This window comes from Salmo salar, chromosome 02 (assembly GCF_965601325.2).
Source record: "Salmo salar chromosome 02, fSalSal1, whole genome shotgun sequence".
Classification (NCBI taxonomy): Eukaryota; Metazoa; Chordata; class Actinopteri; order Salmoniformes; family Salmonidae; genus Salmo; species Salmo salar.
In genome coordinates this window covers 21298830-21317811 of record NC_138292.1, presented here as the reverse complement: position 1 = coordinate 21317811, position 18982 = coordinate 21298830, and the positions used below count along the sequence as shown (strand labels likewise).

Genomic DNA, 18982 nt, shown 5'->3' with positions numbered 1-18982 from the left:
AATTATAGACTGATCATTTCTTTATCAGTGGGCAAACGTACAAAATCAGCAGGGGATCAAATACTTTCCCCCCCCACTGTACATTCAGGGCTCTCTGAAATTCTGATATCTCCCTTCCGTCATTATACTACTGTACCAGAGAGCAATGCTATTCAAACCATAATATGTTCAATATCTTACCAACACTGAAGAAATAACTAAATGAAACATTTTATCCCAAATATTTCTAATTTATTAATTTAAATAACTTAAAATGGACACAAAAATACCCACCCGTTCAGTTTCGCACAATGACCGTTTCCCAGGCACCTTCTCCCACCGAAGTAAAAGACAACTGTTGATTGTTTCCCTGGGAAATGTAGGCGCCAACATGCATTTAGATCAGAGGGAGAAAACATGCCCAGGAAACCCAGCCAGAGGAGCGCATCGACTGGGGAGGTCCTTTCTATCAAATCTGGTGAGGCTTCCCCATTGACAAATACATTGGTTTTTCCAATTCTGGCCCATATGGGAACAGGATAGGAGCTGGACAGTGCATACGACCGGAGCAGGTATTTGATCCATACAAATCAAATGAAAAACGTTTAACAATAAAAGGTTCACAGGTACACTATTGGCAAATTAGTACTAAAGACCAGATGTGCAGCTATGACCATATAAATAAATATCCATAATTATATATGGGATATAATTAATAATCAATGATATGCACAATCCTGCACCCTAACCTAATCCTGTATGGACAATAACCTACTTCATACAGGCACCAAGACATCTGAATATAGACATGTCACTTTAAAACCACTCTGGCAAATACTGGACAATGAATAAACAATGACAATTTTGTAAAAATGCAAAAACAGAATAGTCATACATAGGGGTGAAATAATTGTTTAGAAGTAATAATCAGACCAGTTGCTCCCTTCATGTCCATCTCATTTCGACCACTACTAGACAAACATTTTCTAGGAAAACTGCTCATTGTTGCTTCCTCATTTGACTACCCAATGAATGACCATCTCATCATGTTGTGTTTCACTCTATGAATCAAAAAACATTGCATAATCTAATAAGTCCTCCACCCTTACTCCCTTCCGACAACCTGATTTCGTATAAGGTAACTCAACTCAGACATGACAAAACATCTCACCAGTTTCCCAACACGAGGCTAGCTGGGCAGTACACAGTACCATTTCAGCAACAGGAGCCATGTCAAGAAGGGGGTGGGGAAAGAAAGAGGCATTTTCTGTTTTTGCAAAATATCTAAGACATTTTGTTTAGTGAACACTGAACAGAAAGAAGCCTAATTTCAGAAAGGGAAGATGAGTCAGACTGAAGCTCAAACAGTGTAGCTACTGTATGACACACACAATCACTAGTGCTGTGTATGAAACACAATAAAGACTCTCTCAGATCATGAGCGTGAGGAACCATGGAGAGAACTAACACACAGCGGTGAACCCATTTGAATTCAGTCACTTTTTCACAACATCCCTTTTGTTTTAAAACAACTTTCCATACATGTTTTCCCATGGAAGAAGTGGTCAGAAAGTGACTTTTTGGACCTAAATGCCAAAAACATTCAGGAGATAAAGGTGCTCAATGTTGCCCCATTTTGCATACCCCACCCTACCAAGAAATTACTAAGTAGCCTGACAACTCTGTTAGCAAGCTTTAAAAATATATCAAATCTCAAGCGTTTATCTTTTCCAGTGATGTAGACATGGATGTCTCATTGTGTGGTGGGGTACACAAAATGGGTCAACTTTGAGCACCTTTATCTTTTGTGTTTTGGCATTCAGGTCCAAAAACTCACTTTCTGAGCACTTCTACAATGGACAAATATGTATGGAAGGTTTCATTCAAATCAAAAAGGGGTGCTGTCAAAAAGTAATTGAATGCAAATGGATTTATCCACAGGGGATTGGGAGAATATATGGCAATAAGGAATGAACAGGGATACAAGATGCAATGAGTACAAAAGGGACAGTACAGAGTCAGGGGGATAGAAAGAGTCTGGGAAAGAGGAACTAATATATATATATATATATATATATATATATATATATATATATATATATATATATATATACACACACATAAGACTCCACGCAGTATTAGAGTCGTCTCAACGCTCGCTTTTTATCAGTTTTCTTCTTCCCTACAACATTACTATTGCTACTGCTGGAGGTAGTACTGCTTCCATTGGCTCCATTACCCAGAGCAGCAGAGGGGGCAACCCCTGGCCCCATCGCCCTCTTGGTAGGGTCCCCTGCGTGTTTTTTGGGCTGGGGGCCATCGGCGGGGTCCTGGGGCACCCCAGACGTCCCCCCGTGCCCCCCCATGGCATGGATCTCAGTCAGGAGGCGAGCACGGGACGCATACTCTGTATAGTCCTCTAGGAGCAGACGCCCCGCCTCCTCGTTGAGAGCCGACTCAGGGTTGGGATGGATCATAAGGCACTTGATAGTCTGAGGGGAGAGAGAGAATGAACACCAGTGAGTCATCAGGGTATATTTCAAGGGTTTCCATGAACCAAGCAGAGATGACTATACAAAATGTTAAGAATATAAAATGAACCAGATACAATATTTTCTTTCACCCATTGCTATTTTGGATTATTAAGAAGCACCCATAGAGATGCTTAAATGTTTCTTACCAGTAATACATGTCTGAGTCCCAGCTCTGCCCTCCAGTCCCTCTTCAGGACGTTGACACAGATCTCCCCCTTGTGGCCCACATTAGGGTGGAAGATCTTGGTTAGGAAGTAGCCTTTCGGTGGTGCAGCAGGGAAGTCCTTCCCCAGGACCAGGCGCATCCGGAAAACACCCCCGGCAAACGGGGTTCCTTCTATTGAAGCACAATAAATAAACCACATCAAGCAGGGGTTGACATTACCGGTTGTCCAGAGTAGGTAAACTGAACAGTCGGTAAGGTGGAATCTGCCTTTTGTCCTGAAGACAAGCGTTCATTCACGTCGACTCGTGTTCCATTTGTTCATGTGCATAAGCGACTCAAAAAAAATAAATCAAGCCAAGTGATCACACAGTTCTCCCTAAATTCTCTTTCACCTCTATTACGCATCTCACTCCATTCAGATCCGACCGCTCCCTCTACACAAACGCACCCAAGCTCCCATTAAGACTATAGAAATTACAGCTTATAAAAATACATCTAACAGATGAGATACACAAACAAAACTGTAGACAAGCTACATTCCTTGCCAAATCACGACAGCTTTATCACAAATTCAAAATGGACTGGTTGATTAAAGTAGAGAAATGTGTTCCAACTACGAGCTGCAGATTTGAAAAAAATGAATGCATCTGGTCTATTAGTGAACTGCTACTCTGTCATTTAGAATAGGTCACAGATGGACATATGTTACAAAAACATTGTTTTGATGAAGGCAAATAGCCAATAATAAGCTAATTACACCCTGTTAAAACAGGAGGAGGCTAAACGTGCAGTGATATTGATGAGAAAGACACACCTGTTTCGTTAGCAAATGTCAGTGCTCAAATGGCGGTAGGAGTCCATAATTTGTCAAATTACCTTGCAACTCAAGTAGGCCTAAGTGTTTTCCAGTTCAAACAGTGAAGATTGGACAACTAAATAAAATGTTAAGGCCTTTGTGCCAACTGCCTCTAGTAGTGTGTTAGCTAGCCAGTGTGCAATCTGAGCATAGTTGAGGTCTAACCTGGGCGCTACTTTCAGAACTATTGTCTAAAAAGTACACAAAAGTACCGGAGACTTAAATTTCATGCCTCTATGGAGTATTTTACATGTGTGATCATTACTTCATAGTTTAACACACACTTTAACCCTTTTCATCAGAAGTCTGTCAGAGTCAAGGCGTCTGTCTGCATGCTTCCCAGCCGAAACCTTTCGGAAGAGTTTGTGCAAAAATTAAGACAATATTTTGTGCCGTTTTTGTTAGTTTTGGACTTCGGTAAGTTTTTTTGTTGTTGTTCGGGCGCACATTTTTTCTTGAGGCAAGCCAAAGTTGGTTGCCAGAGTAAGTACCCGAAGTCTACACCCCTTTGTCAGTGATTGGCCAACAGTAGGGAATCTTCAGTAAAGTCGGTTGTCATTCAACGAGAGACGACTCGTTTTCATGAAAATGTTTCATTGCAAAATACTGCAAACATCATTGTCAAAAACATCAAAACTATTAACAGAGTCAGAATTAATCTAAGAAATATGTTGAGGAAGTGTATACTGGCTATGGCGTTAAATGGACAAACAATACTATTTCTGCTTTTTACTTGTTTTTCCAAGCGAAGGTCTTTTAAGGGAGTATGCGAGCACACTCGTTTGGTTCGCCTAGCCGACTTCGGCTACCCGCCAGCCGAACTGAAGCATGCTGACGCCTTAAGGGAACTTCTTTACAGATTTACCATGAAACTTATGAAAAAAGGGGTTTGAATAGTGTCGTAAGTGTGCTGACTCATTCAAACAAAGTTCAAATGAAAGGTACTTGAATTTTTTTTACATTTGTACATGTAAAAGACCATTTTCGTTTTTTGGGCAAGTGACCATGACCTTTGCTTGTACTTGCCCGATGGACAAGTACCTTTGAGAGCTTAATGTCAACCCCAGCATTAAGCATGTTCTACATTACAGCTTCCCTAGGCAGACAAAACATTTCCCATGACACAGAGGTATGCATTACCTGGTCCCTCAATGGCTGTATGGAGTTCTGTGATGTCTTCTTCGCTGGGGTAGATCTTGATGCCCTCAGGGGGATCTGCAGCTAGTGCAGACACCTCTTTGTACACCAGACGCAGAACCTGGGGCGGCAAGTTCTCTACATTGGAGTTCTATAAAATGGGGCACACACACATACATTACTATTCTGTCCCACTACCAATGGAAAGGTGCAAATATGATAAATACTATAGAAAATCTCAGTAAGGGACAATTTCAGTAAAGCTGTCACCAAAATGGTTGCTCAGAATCAATGTAGCTATCTACTGTCTGATAAGCCTTAGGCCTGTAGCCGATTAAACTCAACTCCGCGATTTATGATGGAGATGAGCTTCGATTAGTGTGAACAGACTGGAGCTCCTTAGCCCTAAAATACATTTTTATCAATTAATACTGATTTCAACACCCAAATAATAGCCCACAATTACACACATTTCTGCGTAATTGCGGGGTATTCTTTGGATGCTATAATCAGTAGTTTTTGATAAAAACGGAATTGTACGGGACTAAGGAACTCCAGTTTGCCCACACTAGTCGCTGCTCAACTCCATTGTAAATCGTGGAGTTGAGTCGGCTACAGTACAGGCCAGGTGATGATTCACGATAATATCATGAGAGTGCAGTGGATAAACTGTGTGTCACAACTGACAACTGCGATTTCAGCCAATGTCTGGCAGTTTACTTCATTGATAAATGTACAAACCGGTCAAAATTAAGATATTGTATTAGCATTTCCTTGCCATACAAAACGAACATCAAGTTAGCCATTCTGTCTTTGTCAAATAAAGCTAGGTTGTAACTAACTAGCGAATTAACAGTTGGCCGAAAGCTAGCTAATGGTAGCATTACTGCCTACAATTACTGACTAGTTCACATTGTGAAGTCAAATAGCTAATGTACCATTAAATCGCCCAACCGTGTAACATATTGATGTAGTTCTTATTACAGCTCATCAATTTAGCTAAGAGAGGAAATAAGATATCTAGCTAGCAAGCTAACATTAGGTAGGTAGCCAGCCAAAATCATTAGGTAGCTAGCTAACTTGCATAGCTAGCTACATACGCCAACTTTGGGGTGTGCTAACGTTATGATAGTTAATTTGCTGACAATAGTGTAGAAGTTAGTTAGAGGTTAATCTTTATGTTGGACAGTTTTCCAATTAAATTGTGTTCGGGAGAAGTGTCAACACTGAACTACCCTGCAAAAGACAATCGTAGCTAACGTTATATCAGCTAACGCCAGTTAGTTAACTATAGCACGCAAACAACCAACTAACGTTAGCTACCCAACTTAACTAGTTAGCTAAGTTAGGTCTCGGCTAAGTAACGTTACTGTAGTTAGCTAGTTAACGTTAGCTAAACAGCTAGAAAACATTTTGACTTGCTTTGTTAGCTAGCTAAATAACCAATAATTGTATCCATTTATGAAAGTGTTTGTAAACAATTTTAACTTACCATGTCTTCCGGAGAATAATAGTGTTTAGGTGACTGGGGCTAGCTAACTCTGTAATCCTCGTCTAAATAGCAACGGTAGCTAGCAACTAATAAATGCTTATGCTTGATTGACGAGAAAGTGGTCCACGACACCTCAAATAAATTAATAAATGCCGTTATCGCCAACTATTTAGATCTCGAATGGCCAAGCAAGCGATCAAGTTATTATGCTAACGCGTTAGCCAGCTGCAGCTTGCTAGCTGAAATGATTCTCCTCAAAAGTTCAGATACACTGATAGCACGTAAACTCCAATTCGTTATTCTGCTTAAAAAAAAAAAAAAGAGCCTGCTTTTTGGGGTAAATAACGTATACAGTGAAGGGAAGCGAGCTACTGGAAGAAAGTGTTTTTAGCCAAAGTTATGTGGTGGCCAAGTGCTAGAGTAGCTAGCCAGCTACTATTTTCGTTGACACGAAACACAACTACGATCTCCCAAATGAAATTGTGTTGTGTTGACCAATCGGCACTTTAGCCATACAACACGTGTACAAACAACGTAACCAACAAGACCAATCACATATCGTAGGTGCTCTGTCGTCATCATAGTTGACATTTCCACCAGCCATCCAAAGTCGAGAATGTCAAAAATGCTTCCAAGCCATAGGTGCGTTTGAAAAACTCATACCCACCCAGAGGGTAGGCCTTCATCTTGACAGACAGCCGCACACAATATAAACGTTTTTTCTAAACTTCAATATAACCTAACCCCAGTGAACCTAACTCTACCATACAGTATACCTGTAGACGGCAGTGTCAGAGGAAGGCTTAACAAATTATCAAAGACTGTTCTCTCTGCTGGCGCAAGTGGTACCAATCAAATCAATGTACCAAGTCTGGAACCAACAGGACCCTGAACAGCTTCTACCCCAAACCAAAGAGGTTTCTGAGTGGTGCAGCAGTCTAAGGCACTGCATCTCAGTACTAGAGGTGTCACTACAGAGCCTGGTTCGTTTCCAGGCTGTATCACAACTGGCCGTGATTGGAAGCCCCACAAATGGCAACCCTGACTACCTGCATTGACCCATTTTTGCACTGACTCTATGCACACTCACATATACTTACACTGACACCCCAACACACATATGCATACTGACGCCACACACACACTCACCACATACACTGCTGCTACTGTCTATTATCTATCCTGTTGCCTATTCTCTTTACCCCCACCTATATGTACAATACATAGCTACCTCAATTACATTGTACCCCTTCACATTGACTCTGTACTGGTACTCCCTCGTTATTCACTGCATATTTATTCCTTGTATTTCTATTTTATTTGTATTTATTTTATTTGATCTTTAACTATGCATTGTTGGAAAAGGACCCGTAAGTAAGTATTTCACTGTGAGTCTACACCTGTTGTCTACGAAGCATGTGACAAATAAAATGTGATTTGATTTTCATTTAATTATTCGAGGTACTATTCTTTTTAGCTAACATTGAACTCCTTGCCACTCCTGTCATTTGCTTTGGCAAGGAGTGGAATGTAATAGATGAGCAGAGACACAGAGATGGCAACCAGGCTAGAATGAGAGAATTTAGAACGTTCGATGCTATCAGAAGCATGAACCATTAGTCAAAATGTTAGATATGCTTGGGAATTACAACAATAGCAACTTTGTGTAACAATATGGTCGTCATTCTAATGTTCACACATAACGCCATCCATTCCAAGGCATTACAACAAATGTAGCTATTTCTCAAACCTGTCCACATAATTCTTTAGGATCTTCCACAAATCACCTTTTCACTCTTCATGACTTTTGGTGAGCAGCACAATAAAACCCGGGTACGTAACCCCTTGTTGCATGAGGTAAAACATTTATTTGCTCATGGTTAAGGTACCAAAACATCAAGCACTAGCATCCAACATTATAATAAGGGGTTAATTATCTGTACCTGTAAGACTCTTATCACATGAATTACCTGCATGGAGGAAACATTTACAGCTCACAGCAAATCTAATGTAAGTGTTGCTTCCGTACAAACAAAAAACAGAAAACATCACAGCCTGCCAACCCCAGTCTACTGACATTAATGTGTGATTGTGGGGACATAAACTCAGATTGAATTTGAAAGCCCCTGGCCCTGACCAACCGTCCTGAGAACTATGGTCACAAAGGCCAGAGTGGGAAAGTGCCTACCATGTGCCAGACACAGAATATTGCCTGTTATTTAAAAGTAAATGAATGTAGATGAGTGATTATTAATGCCATCCTCAAGATACATTGATACACTCGAGATTTGAAAAGGTACATTCCAAGTAACATTACATTTCTATTATTCCTAGTATCCATCATTTTGGAAGGGAAAGTTTTGGCCTTCCACCCCCACTGAGTCTTTTTCCTGCAGTATTTCTAGTGACCACTCGAGAGCGCCTCATCACTACATTGTCTGCGTGTTTTTATTTTTAGATTCTGGTTCTGGATGTTTTCTTCGAATTATTTGTAGGAAAACAGAGCACAGAGATTTTCCCTTGTGTTCCTCTCTGCAATCAGAAAATATTTTTCGATTAATGACATGATTGCTTATGTCATATGCAAATACTTTTTGTCAAATGTGATTTTTATGGCTCTTAATTGCGATGTTGTAAAAATACAATAAAATACAATAAAGTCATTCAATCATTTTTATTTACATTAAACAGTTAAATAGTTTATACTAAGGCACTAACTTGTAACGCTCATTTGGACAGGATGTTTGTGGCTTTTCCCATAGAGATAGATAGAGGACTCTAGTGCCCATATGTCTATTTGGAATGGGCAGTGCCATTGAGCACTTTCACCATTTTGAAGTAGTCACTGGGTGGGACTTCCTATGGGTTAAGGAAGGATCACATAATTCCAACCAGGTCACCAGGAGGGATCAGCCAATGCATTATACTTGTGAACAAACATTCCATAACTGCAGGTGGCAGTAAATCGGCAAGCTTTATACCTGTTGAAACAACGCACTCCAGGTGGCAGTATGCACCAAGTGGCCAGGGTTCCGGTCAAGAAGCATGGTTTTGACTGCTCCCACAGTTTTGCTTCTGTACCGCAGTTTAATCTTAAGGATCAGACCCTTTTTTTCAATTTTCGCCTAAAATGACATACCCAAATCCAACTGCCTGTAGCTCAGGATTTGAAGCAAGGATATGCATATTCTTGATACCATTTGAAAGGAAACACTTTGAAGTTTGTGGAAATGTGAAATTGATGTAGGACAACATAACGCATTTGATCTGGTAAAAGATAATACAAAGAAAAAAAACATGCGTTTTTCTTTGTACCATCATCTTTGAAATACAAGAGAAAGGCCATAATGTATTATTCCAGCCTGGGCGCAATTTAGATTTTAGCCACTAAATGGCAGCAGTATATGTGCAAAGTTTTAGACAGATCCAATGAACCATTGTATTTCTTTTGTAAATGTTGTATCAAGACTGCCCAAATGTGCCTAATTGGTTTATTAATACATTTTCAAGTTCATAATTGTGCACTCTCCTCAAACAATAGCATGATATTCTTTCACTGTAATAGCTACTGTAAATTGGACAGTGCAGTTAGATTAACAAGAATTTAAGTTTCTGCCCATATCAGATATGTGTATGGCCAGGGAATTTATTTTGTTACTTACAACCTCATGCTAATCACATTAGCCTATATTAACTCAAACGTCCCGTACACCCGGCCCAGAAAGACAATTTCCATACACTGTCACATAGAGAAGTCAGATTAGAAAATTCTTAATAAGACACTTAGTCATCTCCTTTGTGAACAAAACATTCAATTCATTTTCAATAATTGTTGCTGAGGCCGTTTTTTTCCCATCACTCACAGCCGAAGATATTAACATTTTATATTCATCAAATGTCTGCTCTGTTTTTGGATGATGTGATGACGTCATCACTGCTTGCGCTGCTCCTTGTGCGGTTGCATCCCAGATATAGACGGTCCATGAAATTAATCAACGTATGCGAAAGTGAGTAGATTACCTTGAAAACAACGGGCGGACATCTTGGATGTAGTCTTCAGTTCTTATTATATCTCAGTGGTATGCACAAATTCAGTTTGCTTACCAAATCATAGAAAATGGACTACTTCAAAATGGAGATGCGCTGCCCTTGCTCTCACAAACGCCATAATGGTATATATACGATGATGCGATGTCTATCTAAGTCTATGGGCTTTTCCAGGCGAGCCATCTTTGCTGGCACAACGCATAGTTCCTGGCTTTCAGCGCGCACTAATCACTGATTGGATAGCCTGATGCGCGTTGCAGAGAAATTCAGCGAGGACAAAAACTACGCTCGCTCCAATTTACGGGGCGTGACAGTTGAACAACAACAATCAAGCTTCCGGTTTTTCCCCATTCTTACTAGAGAGTTCACTAGCATGTTCTTGTGAGCGTAAAATCGCACAATCAGCAAGTTTATGTATAATAGATTTACGTGTACACTAGGTACATTTTATTAGTCGTGGAATAAGAGCACCGAAAGAACTATTACTGACTTTGATACACCGCTTTATTTGGCCATTACACTGCGGACAACTTCCAATACGGTAAAGACTGATCTAGTTAGTTAGCTAATAATTGAATGAAATTAAGCATTCTATTGGACTTCGAATGTACGTGTTTTTTTCTGGAGTATTACAGAGGAGATAGCGATTGTTTTGTTCCCATGGAAAGGGTTTCATTCATTCCCTTTTCACTGTTTTGTTAAGTTCATATATTCAACAATGTATTGGACAGCTGCAGTCAACATGCTTATGTTTTGTGTATTTTGTCTATCAACAGGGTTATTATGAGCGAAGGAGAGGTATTCCATGAGAAGCAGCGACTGGAGTTGTGCGCCATTCATGCTCTGAACAACGTTCTGCAAGAACAAGTGTTCACCAAGGAGACGGCAGATGACATCTGCAAGCGGTGAGGTCACTTAGGTCAGGCGATGAGTGTGTAATGTCATCTTTAGGGGGCGGTGTTTTGGCTAAACAGGGTTCTTTGTGTCAATGATAACACACAGGCTCTTCAATATGCAATCTCTGCATGTAAATCATCAAGTACTGCTATTAGCCTGTGATCCAAAGAGCACCCACCACACTTTCTCCATGAGTTCCAAGAGCATGTGAATCTGTTTTTACCATGTTCCCCTCTTTCCCCTTCCTCCCCAGGCTAGCTCCACAATGTGTGGTGAACCCTCACCGCTCGATGCTGGGCACAGGCAACTATGACGTCAACGTCATCATGGCTGCCCTACAGAGCAGAGAGTTGGCTGCAGTATGGTGGGACAAACGCAGGTCAGACTTCAATACCTCAGGGCCAGACAGATTCGGAAGAGATGATTGGCAATGAAATACACCTGTGTAATAAATTCAAATCCAACCAAGTACTACTACAGGTCACGAAAATCTACTGATAAGGAAACTTCGCCACAGATTCTGTCTACTCCTACTGTTCATCACTGTTCCTACCCTTCACCACCACTCGTGGCTGTTGATTTTAACCCAAAATCTCCTTCCCTTTTTTTCTATTGCTCCCTCAGAACAGTACAGAGTCTCTGTGTTGACAAGGTCCAGGGGTTCATCCTGAACGTTCCGTCACGTGTCTCTCTCGGAATTGTGTCCCTCCCCGTCAAGCGGCGGCACTGGCTTGCAGTGCGCCAGGTTAATGGACACTACTACAACCTCGACTCCAAACTAAAGAGTCCTGTCTGCATCGGGAACGAAGCAGATCTCCGGTGAGTGAAGGGAGCGATGACGACTATGCAGACATGTATTGTACAACTCCTAATCAAAGACACAGTATCCAACTTTACACTCAACTTGTCATGCTTGTTGTTTACAAACAGAAATGTCCCTCCTGTAAAAAAAAAATCATAGTAATCCTGTCAGGAACTCTTGAACGCAGCCCACAATTTCACTGTGGTAGACTACTAGTCAGTTAGAGTTCGATCTCATCCTGTTAGAGGAGTGGTCACATGGGGCTTACCACAGTGTCTGTTTGTACTTTGCACTCTTGTAAACCAGTCTCTCTCACTCTCCCAATTGCTCTCTCTCCTTCACCACACTCCACTTCTCTCTCAGTACATTTCTCAGTGAACAGCTGTCTCTGGACGTGGCAGAGATGCTCCTAGTTGTGAGGAGGGACGTGGAGGAGTACGGAACCTGGCTGAACTCTGATGACCTCAGGAAGTGATTCCTCTGGCCTGAGCATTCCATTCATTCAGCATGGGACTCAAACTCCTGCTCTACTCTGGAAAAACAAATAACATTTTTAGAAAACAAGAGACGCTTAACAAAAAGTACATATTTCAGGAAATGCATTACCGGTTGCTGAGGAGTGTGGGCACTCTTATACACACACACACACACGAAGTTCCAAAGAGAATTTAAGATGACGAGGGATTTCTGTCCCAAATGGCTTGTTTGTAACAGTTTACTGTCCGTTGTTTGGATTTCTACACTACAACTGCATCTATATCCTCTTTCCTTCTCTCTCTTCCTTCTTACGCGGCTATGCACTGCACTGTCGAGGTAGACCAGTTGGAACTGGTTTGTCTTTTAGTTATTCTATGCACTGAGGAGGTACAGAGGAGGTACTGGATGTCATGTTGACACCTGACTGTGTGAAAATAATGCTTCTGTTTGTGTTCTGTCTACATCTAACTATGCATATCCAAGTGAATGGGAGCACTGTCTTTCTGTTACACGTGCTCAAACTACACACAGAGGATATAAAGAAAATGTTATTTATATGTAACGGTGTGTCTCGTTGTCTTTCAGTGTGCATACAGGTCTTTCAGAGGTTCAGCAGTACAGTTCATTCACAGTTGAGTGATTTAAACAAGGCCAAACTTTATTCATTGTTATCATTTTATTTATATTAGACTCTGGAGTGAAAAAGGATGCCATTCAAAAGGAGCATTGATTATAATATACAAACGCAATTCAAGGGTTAACAAGGTCAGTAGGCAAGGAGGGTGTTCAATGAAATCTGACATCACATATGTACATAACATCCTATAAAGACCCCAGAAACCCACTGCTATATAGTTATTATTGCTATTTACGGTAGGGCTACTGCAGCACCAGTGGCAGGAGTTTTATTGCTATGTGCCTACTGTCATTGCACGGGATTTGTAGTTCTCTAATGGTATCGGGTTGGATGGGAGTTGTAGTTCACCATTCAGCCTACAGAGAGGAAGTACTATAGCCCTCTCTTGAATGTTCTTTTTAAGAGCAAAGTTTCATGAGGGGATGGGCAACTCCAGTCCTTGGGGACTTGGTGTCCCTTCTGCACCTGACTCCAATAATCACCTAATCATGATCTTCAGTTTAGAATGCAATTAGTTTAATCACCACTCCAGCCCCAAGGACAGGAGTTGCCCATCCCTGATTTAGATAATGTCATTAACAGTGAAAAGTATAGTATCAGAAGGTAATACAAGGGAGGTACAGAATTTTCACCTATAAAAAGTAAATCAAATAAAAATTGCATGTTGAATACCAAGTGAAGAGACTGCATATTCATTCACCCAAAAATGTGTCTTGTTTCTATGTGTCAGTGTTTCTCTACAACAAGATATAGATATAAAAACGTGAAAATAAATTGATGCTACATTTAAAAAACATAGAACTACAATGTCAATACCATTCTGGCTCGCCGCGCAACTGTTGACACTGGACAGACAACGGGGATTGTAAGGGGTGACTTTGACCAAGTGAACCTGGTTCAGACCTCTTCATAATCATGCGACCTACTGTATCTATCTGACATTAGCTTACTGTGAGGTTCTACAGCAGGCCATTCAACCTTGTTGGTACTGATGTTAGGCACCTTTAATTTACATCTAAAGCTCATATTTTGGGTATTAGTTATTTTTTCTTAATCTCAGTAAAGTGTCCATTCATAAGAAAACGAAGAAAAAAAATCGGTACTTTTTTAAACCAAACAAAATTAGCGTGAATACAGGTTCCTTGAATGGGCGGAGTTGGGGTGTGTTTGACTACCCCCGTAACCAGTCAGCATGCTGGGAGAGTACTGTACTTTCAGAAACAGCATTTTGATTCGATATGGGGGAGCCGCCATTGAAGATCCACAGAGGAGGGTGTGCAGAGAGAAGGGAGACAAGAAAACAACAAGAAATCTCCATTATTCAAATTTGTTTCAAAATCATCTCATGTATGAAGATGAGCACTCACATGGTCACATTATTCCCCTAACAACAGGGGTAGAGGAGGAATAAGTTATTCACAACCACTGATCCAGGGTCTTTACCTCCAAATGGTTAAGGTTAGGAATGGGTGTCAGGTAATCTGATCCCAGATCAGAGGTGGATGGAGGCAACTTCTACCTCAAGCACCAGGGACTGTTGTAAAAGTTAGAACTGGGATGGTAATGCTAGAAAGGACAAAGGTAGGGTAATGGTTAGGGTTAGGTCTCAGGTTTGTGGTCAGAAAGCACTGTATTTACGTCCTTTCTAGCATGTCCAAAGTCAGAGAGATGACAACCGATGGAGTTAGTTGTTAGGGGCAGAAAGTGAGCTTTCCCATTCAAGCGATAGTACACATACTTTAGGTTAGTTGAATAAAAAAAGAATGCCAGTTTACAGCAGGTGCGTAGTCAGAATTTAGTTGGTAGATGGGCCTGCAGAAATGTGGATGGGCCAACACCACCCAGGCCTACACTCCTGCCTTACAGGGTCCTGTGAGGTTGGAGCCACACCATCACAACCATCCCCACTACCATCACCACCATCACAACCATCCCCACTACCATCACCACCACTACCATCACAACCATCATCACCACTACCATCACCAACATCCCCACTACCATCACAACCATTATCACCACTACCATCACCACCACTACCATCACCACCACTACCATCATCACAACTATTATCACCACTACCATCACCAACATCCCCACTACCATCACCACTACCATCACCACCACAACTATTATCACCACTACCATCACCACCACTACCATCACCACCATCCCCACTACCATCACAACTATTATCACCACCAACATCCCCACTATCATCACAACCATTATCACCACTACCATCACCACCACTGCCGTCACCACCATCCCCACTACCATCACCACCACTACCATCACAACCATCATCACCACTACCATCACCAACATCCCCACTACCATCACAACCATTATCACCACTACCATCACCACCACTACCATCACCACCACTACCATCATCACAACTATTATCACCACTACCATCACCAACATCCCCACTACCATCACCACTACCATCACCACCACAACTATTATCACCACTACCATCACCACCACTACCATCACCACCATCCCCACTACCATCACAACTATTATCACCACCAACATCCCCACTATCATCACAACCATTATCACCACTACCATCACCACCACTACCGTCACCACCATCCCCACTACCATCACAACTATTATCACCACTACCATCACCACCATCACCCCATCCCCACTACCATCACAACCATTATCACCACTACCATCACCACCATCCCCACTACCATCACAACCATCACCACCACCACCACCATCATCATCACCACTACTACCATCACCATCACTACCTTCACCACCATCCCCACTACCATTACAACCATCATCACCACTACCATCACCACCACTACCAGTTAGTTAGATCCAGAATGTTTATTATCGACTAACAACAAACGTACAGGCAAATAACACCTCGAGGGACGGTTTACACGCATAGTGATGACAAATGCCACAGATTAGGATGTCACGAATACAAAGGAACTCACAGAGGGGGGTGGGGACTGCCTGTCAGTCAGGGCTAGGCTCTCATAGCCAGGGTTGCCATTGGAGGAAACGTTTGGAGTCCTGTATAGAGACAGAAAGAGAGAGGAAACGAAAGGAAAAGGTGGAAGGCAGAAGAGGAGGAGTAGGAGCAGGAGTGGAGAATGAGTGAGAGAGAGGGGAAAAAGGGATAAGACACATTGAGAAAGACATAAAGAGGGAGGTGGACCAAAGGAGGGAACCGAGGTGGGGTAGGAAGAGAAAGGGAGGAAGAGCGATTAGCGAAATGGTGATGTAGAAACGGACCTCCTTATAACTGGTGGCATTAGTGTTATTAGGGCACTACATCTACGTAGGCAGCGGGATAGCTGGTGGTTTCAGCATGGGGGACACAGACATTATACACACAGTCAACTCCTGATAAGTGCACTTTGGGAAATGCAAACTCATGTACAATGATGAAGTGCACATTTGTGTACAACGTGTACGTGCATTGCAACTTAAAACTTGAGACTTCACCAGTCCCAATTCAAAATACATTCATTTTTAATTGCTCTGGATGTCCACATGCTCCACTTTAGTGCGTGCTTTCCAGACGGCCCCAAACCAGAGAATTTATCAGGAGTCCACTGCATTCTTATTGGTTATTGGGTACCTGGAATCTGAGTTACTTTACTCTGGGCAGTTTGGTCATGATACTGTTACTATTAGATCTAGGCTAGGGCCACTGACGATCAGTGTTTACAGCACCTGAATACAACAACTGGACTTGGCATTTAGTTATGTTCTACATGCTAAGGCATAACGTAGGAAAGTACACTTCTTAGGGCATTAACTGGACTTGCAAAGTATAGAAAGAGAGTGAAAGAGAGGAAGAGAAAGACAGAGAGAGAGTGAGAGAGTGATAAAGAAATAATAAAGGACAGAGACGGAAAGAGAGAGAGGTGAGAGTAATTTGAGAGACTTGATAACATGAGACTTGGACACCACAGTGTGGATGGTGGGTGGGAGTGATGGAGTTTTACCTAGGTCAACTTGAGCCTCATATCTCCGCAGTATTAAGGCCTGTGTCTCAAATGATACCCTATTCCCCATATAGTGCACTACTTTCGGACACTTGGCCCAAAGTAGTGCACTATATGGTGAATAGGGTGTCATTTGAAACACACTCAAGATCTGCGAGTGATCGATCGGACCGGTCTATGTCTGTCTTGGAAGGCGCGACAGACCGATAGACAGACACACAGAAAGACAGACTTCTGGAGTTGTGTCTGTTTCTCTGCCTACCCTGCAGTCCACAGCAGACCTGTCTGTGTGTCTGTTTCTCTGCCTACCCTGCAGTCCACAGTGGACCTGTCTGTGTGTCTGTTTCTCTGCCTACCCTGCAGTCCACAGCAGACCTGTCTGTGTGTCTGTTTCTCTGCCTACCCTGCAGTCCACAGCAGACCTGTCTGTGTGTCTGTTTCTCTGCCTACCCTGCAGTCCACAGTAGACCTGTCTGTGTGTCTGTTTCTCTGCCTACCCTGCAGTCCACAGTAGACCTGTCTGTGTGTCTGTTTCTCTGCCTACCCTGCAGTCCACAGCAGACCTGTCTGTGTGTCTGTTTCTCTGTCTACCCTGCAGTCCACAGCAGACCTGTCTGTGTGTCTGTTTCTCTGCCTACCCTGCAGTCCACAGTGGATCTGTCTGTGTGTCTGTTTCTCTGCCTACCCTGCAGTCCACAGTGGACCTGTCTGTGTGTCTGTTTCTCTGTCTACCCTGCAGTCCACAGTGGACCTGTCTGTGTGTCTGTTTCTCTGCCTACCCTGCAGTCCACAGTGGACCTGTCTGTGTGTCTGTTTCTCTGCCTACCCTGCAGTCCACAGTGGACCTGTCTGTGTGTCTGTTTTTCTGCCTACCCTGCAGTCCACAGTGGACCTGTCTGTGTGTCTGTTTTTCTGCCTACCCTGCAGTCCACAGTGGACCTGTCTGTGTGTCTGTTTCTCTGCCTACCCTGCAGTCCACAGCGGACCTGTCTGTGTGTCTGTTTCTCTGTCTACCCTGCAGTCCACAGCAGACCTGTCTGTGTGTCTGTTTCTCTGCCTACCCTGCAGTCCACAGTAGACCTGTCTGTGTGTCTGTTTCTCTGCCTACCCTGCAGTCCACAGCAGACCTGTCTGTGTGTCTGTTTCTCTGCCTACCCTGCAGTCCACAGCAGACCTGTCTGTGTGTCTGTTTCTCTGCCTACCCTGCAGTCCACAGTAGACCTGTCTGTGTGTCTGTTTCTCTGCCTACCCTGCAGTCCACAGTAGCCCTGTCTGTGTGTCTGTTTCTCTGTCTACCCTGCAGTCCACAGTAGACCTGTCTGTGTGTCTGTTTCTCTGCCTACCCTGCAGTCCACAGTAGACCTGTCTGTGTGTCTGTTTCTCTGCCTACCCTGCAGTCCACAGCAGACCTGTCTGTGTGTCTGTTTCTCTGCCTACCCTGCAGTCCACAGTAGACCTGTCTGTGTGTCTGTTTCTCTGCCTACCCTGCAGTCCACAGTAGCCCTGTCTGTGTGTCTGTTTCTCTGTCTACCCTGCAGTCCACAGTGGACCTGTCTGTGTGTCTGTTTCTCTGCCTACCCTGCAGTCCACAGTGGACCTGTCTGTGTGTCTGTCTGCGTTGCGTGTGTTTGATTCCCCTGATGAAGCGATCCGTATGTGTCTATATGGAGGCAGAGTGAATCTGACTACTCCATCACTGTACATGTATGGGTGGGTGTGAGGTAGAACTATATCCAATGTATTCCCAATGTCAAACGTTTGCCATGTGTGTTCATGTATGCTGACATTACAGGGTGTGGTAAAGTAAATATGTGTGTCTTTTCAAGCTGTGCATCTAAAACCTCTGTGTGTCTCTGTTTTGTGCCTATCCTTTACTTTTGCTCGTTAACATAGCAGACTTAGTCAGTAGGTCTGTGTGTGTTCATGCACACTCCACTACTCTATACTGGGCCTATATGAGTGTCCTAAT

General features: G+C 42.6%; 3 protein-coding genes across 11 annotated transcripts in view; 1 reads left to right on the top strand and 2 right to left on the bottom strand.

Moving 5' to 3' along the window:
- Positions 1-209: 209 nt before the first annotated feature.
- On the bottom strand, positions 210-6651 carry LOC106575167 (ubiquitin-conjugating enzyme E2 S). The gene is made up of 4 exons (XM_045699789.2): positions 6165-6651; positions 4676-4823; positions 2660-2850; positions 210-2471 (listed from the first exon to the last, which is right to left on the bottom strand). Exons 1-4 carry the CDS (start codon positions 6165-6167, stop codon positions 2118-2120), a joined length of 696 nt encoding a protein of 231 aa, XP_045555745.1. The 5' UTR covers positions 6168-6651; the 3' UTR covers positions 210-2117.
- A 3852-nt stretch (positions 6652-10503) lies between these two features.
- Positions 10504-12949, top strand: LOC106575176 (josephin-2). Its single transcript, XM_014151466.3, has 5 exons — positions 10504-10752; positions 10988-11116; positions 11362-11487; positions 11733-11927; positions 12274-12949. Exons 2-5 carry the CDS (start codon positions 10995-10997, stop codon positions 12383-12385), a joined length of 555 nt encoding a protein of 184 aa, XP_014006941.1. The 5' UTR covers positions 10504-10752; positions 10988-10994; the 3' UTR covers positions 12386-12949.
- Positions 12950-13044: 95 nt separating this feature from the next.
- LOC106605768 (protein tweety homolog 1-like) overlaps positions 13045-18982 on the bottom strand; it is a 48049-nt gene continuing 42111 nt past the window's right edge. For 3 of the 9 annotated variants that reach the window (XM_045699740.2, XM_082960663.1, XM_045699775.2), the window contains 2 exons: positions 15994-16072; positions 13045-14230 (listed from right to left, as the gene is read on the bottom strand). In XM_045699740.2, coding sequence (XP_045555696.1) covers positions 14147-14230; positions 15994-16072 — 163 coding nt within the window. In that variant the 3' untranslated portion in view covers positions 13045-14146. Of the gene's footprint in view, positions 14236-14467; positions 14591-15993; positions 16073-18982 lie in introns of those variants that run through there. The other 6 variants (XM_045699754.2, XM_045699777.2, XM_045699758.2 and 3 more) reach the window with 4 other exon arrangements.

Coding starts and splice junctions, on each gene's coding strand:
- LOC106575167 (XM_045699789.2), bottom strand. Junction 2,851..4,675: donor TACAGCCATTGAGGGACCAG/GTAATGCATACC, acceptor GTGCTTCAATAG/AAGGAACCCCGTTTGCCGGG. Junction 2,472..2,659: donor GACTCAGACATGTATTACTG/GTAAGAAACATT, acceptor CTCTCCCCTCAG/ACTATCAAGTGCCTTATGAT.
- LOC106575176 (XM_014151466.3), top strand. CDS start 10,995: ATGAGCGAAGGAGAGGTATTCCATGAGAAGCAGCGACTGGAGTTGTGC. Junction 11,117..11,361: donor GCAGATGACATCTGCAAGCG/GTGAGGTCACTT, acceptor CTTCCTCCCCAG/GCTAGCTCCACAATGTGTGG. Junction 11,488..11,732: donor GTATGGTGGGACAAACGCAG/GTCAGACTTCAA, acceptor TTGCTCCCTCAG/AACAGTACAGAGTCTCTGTG.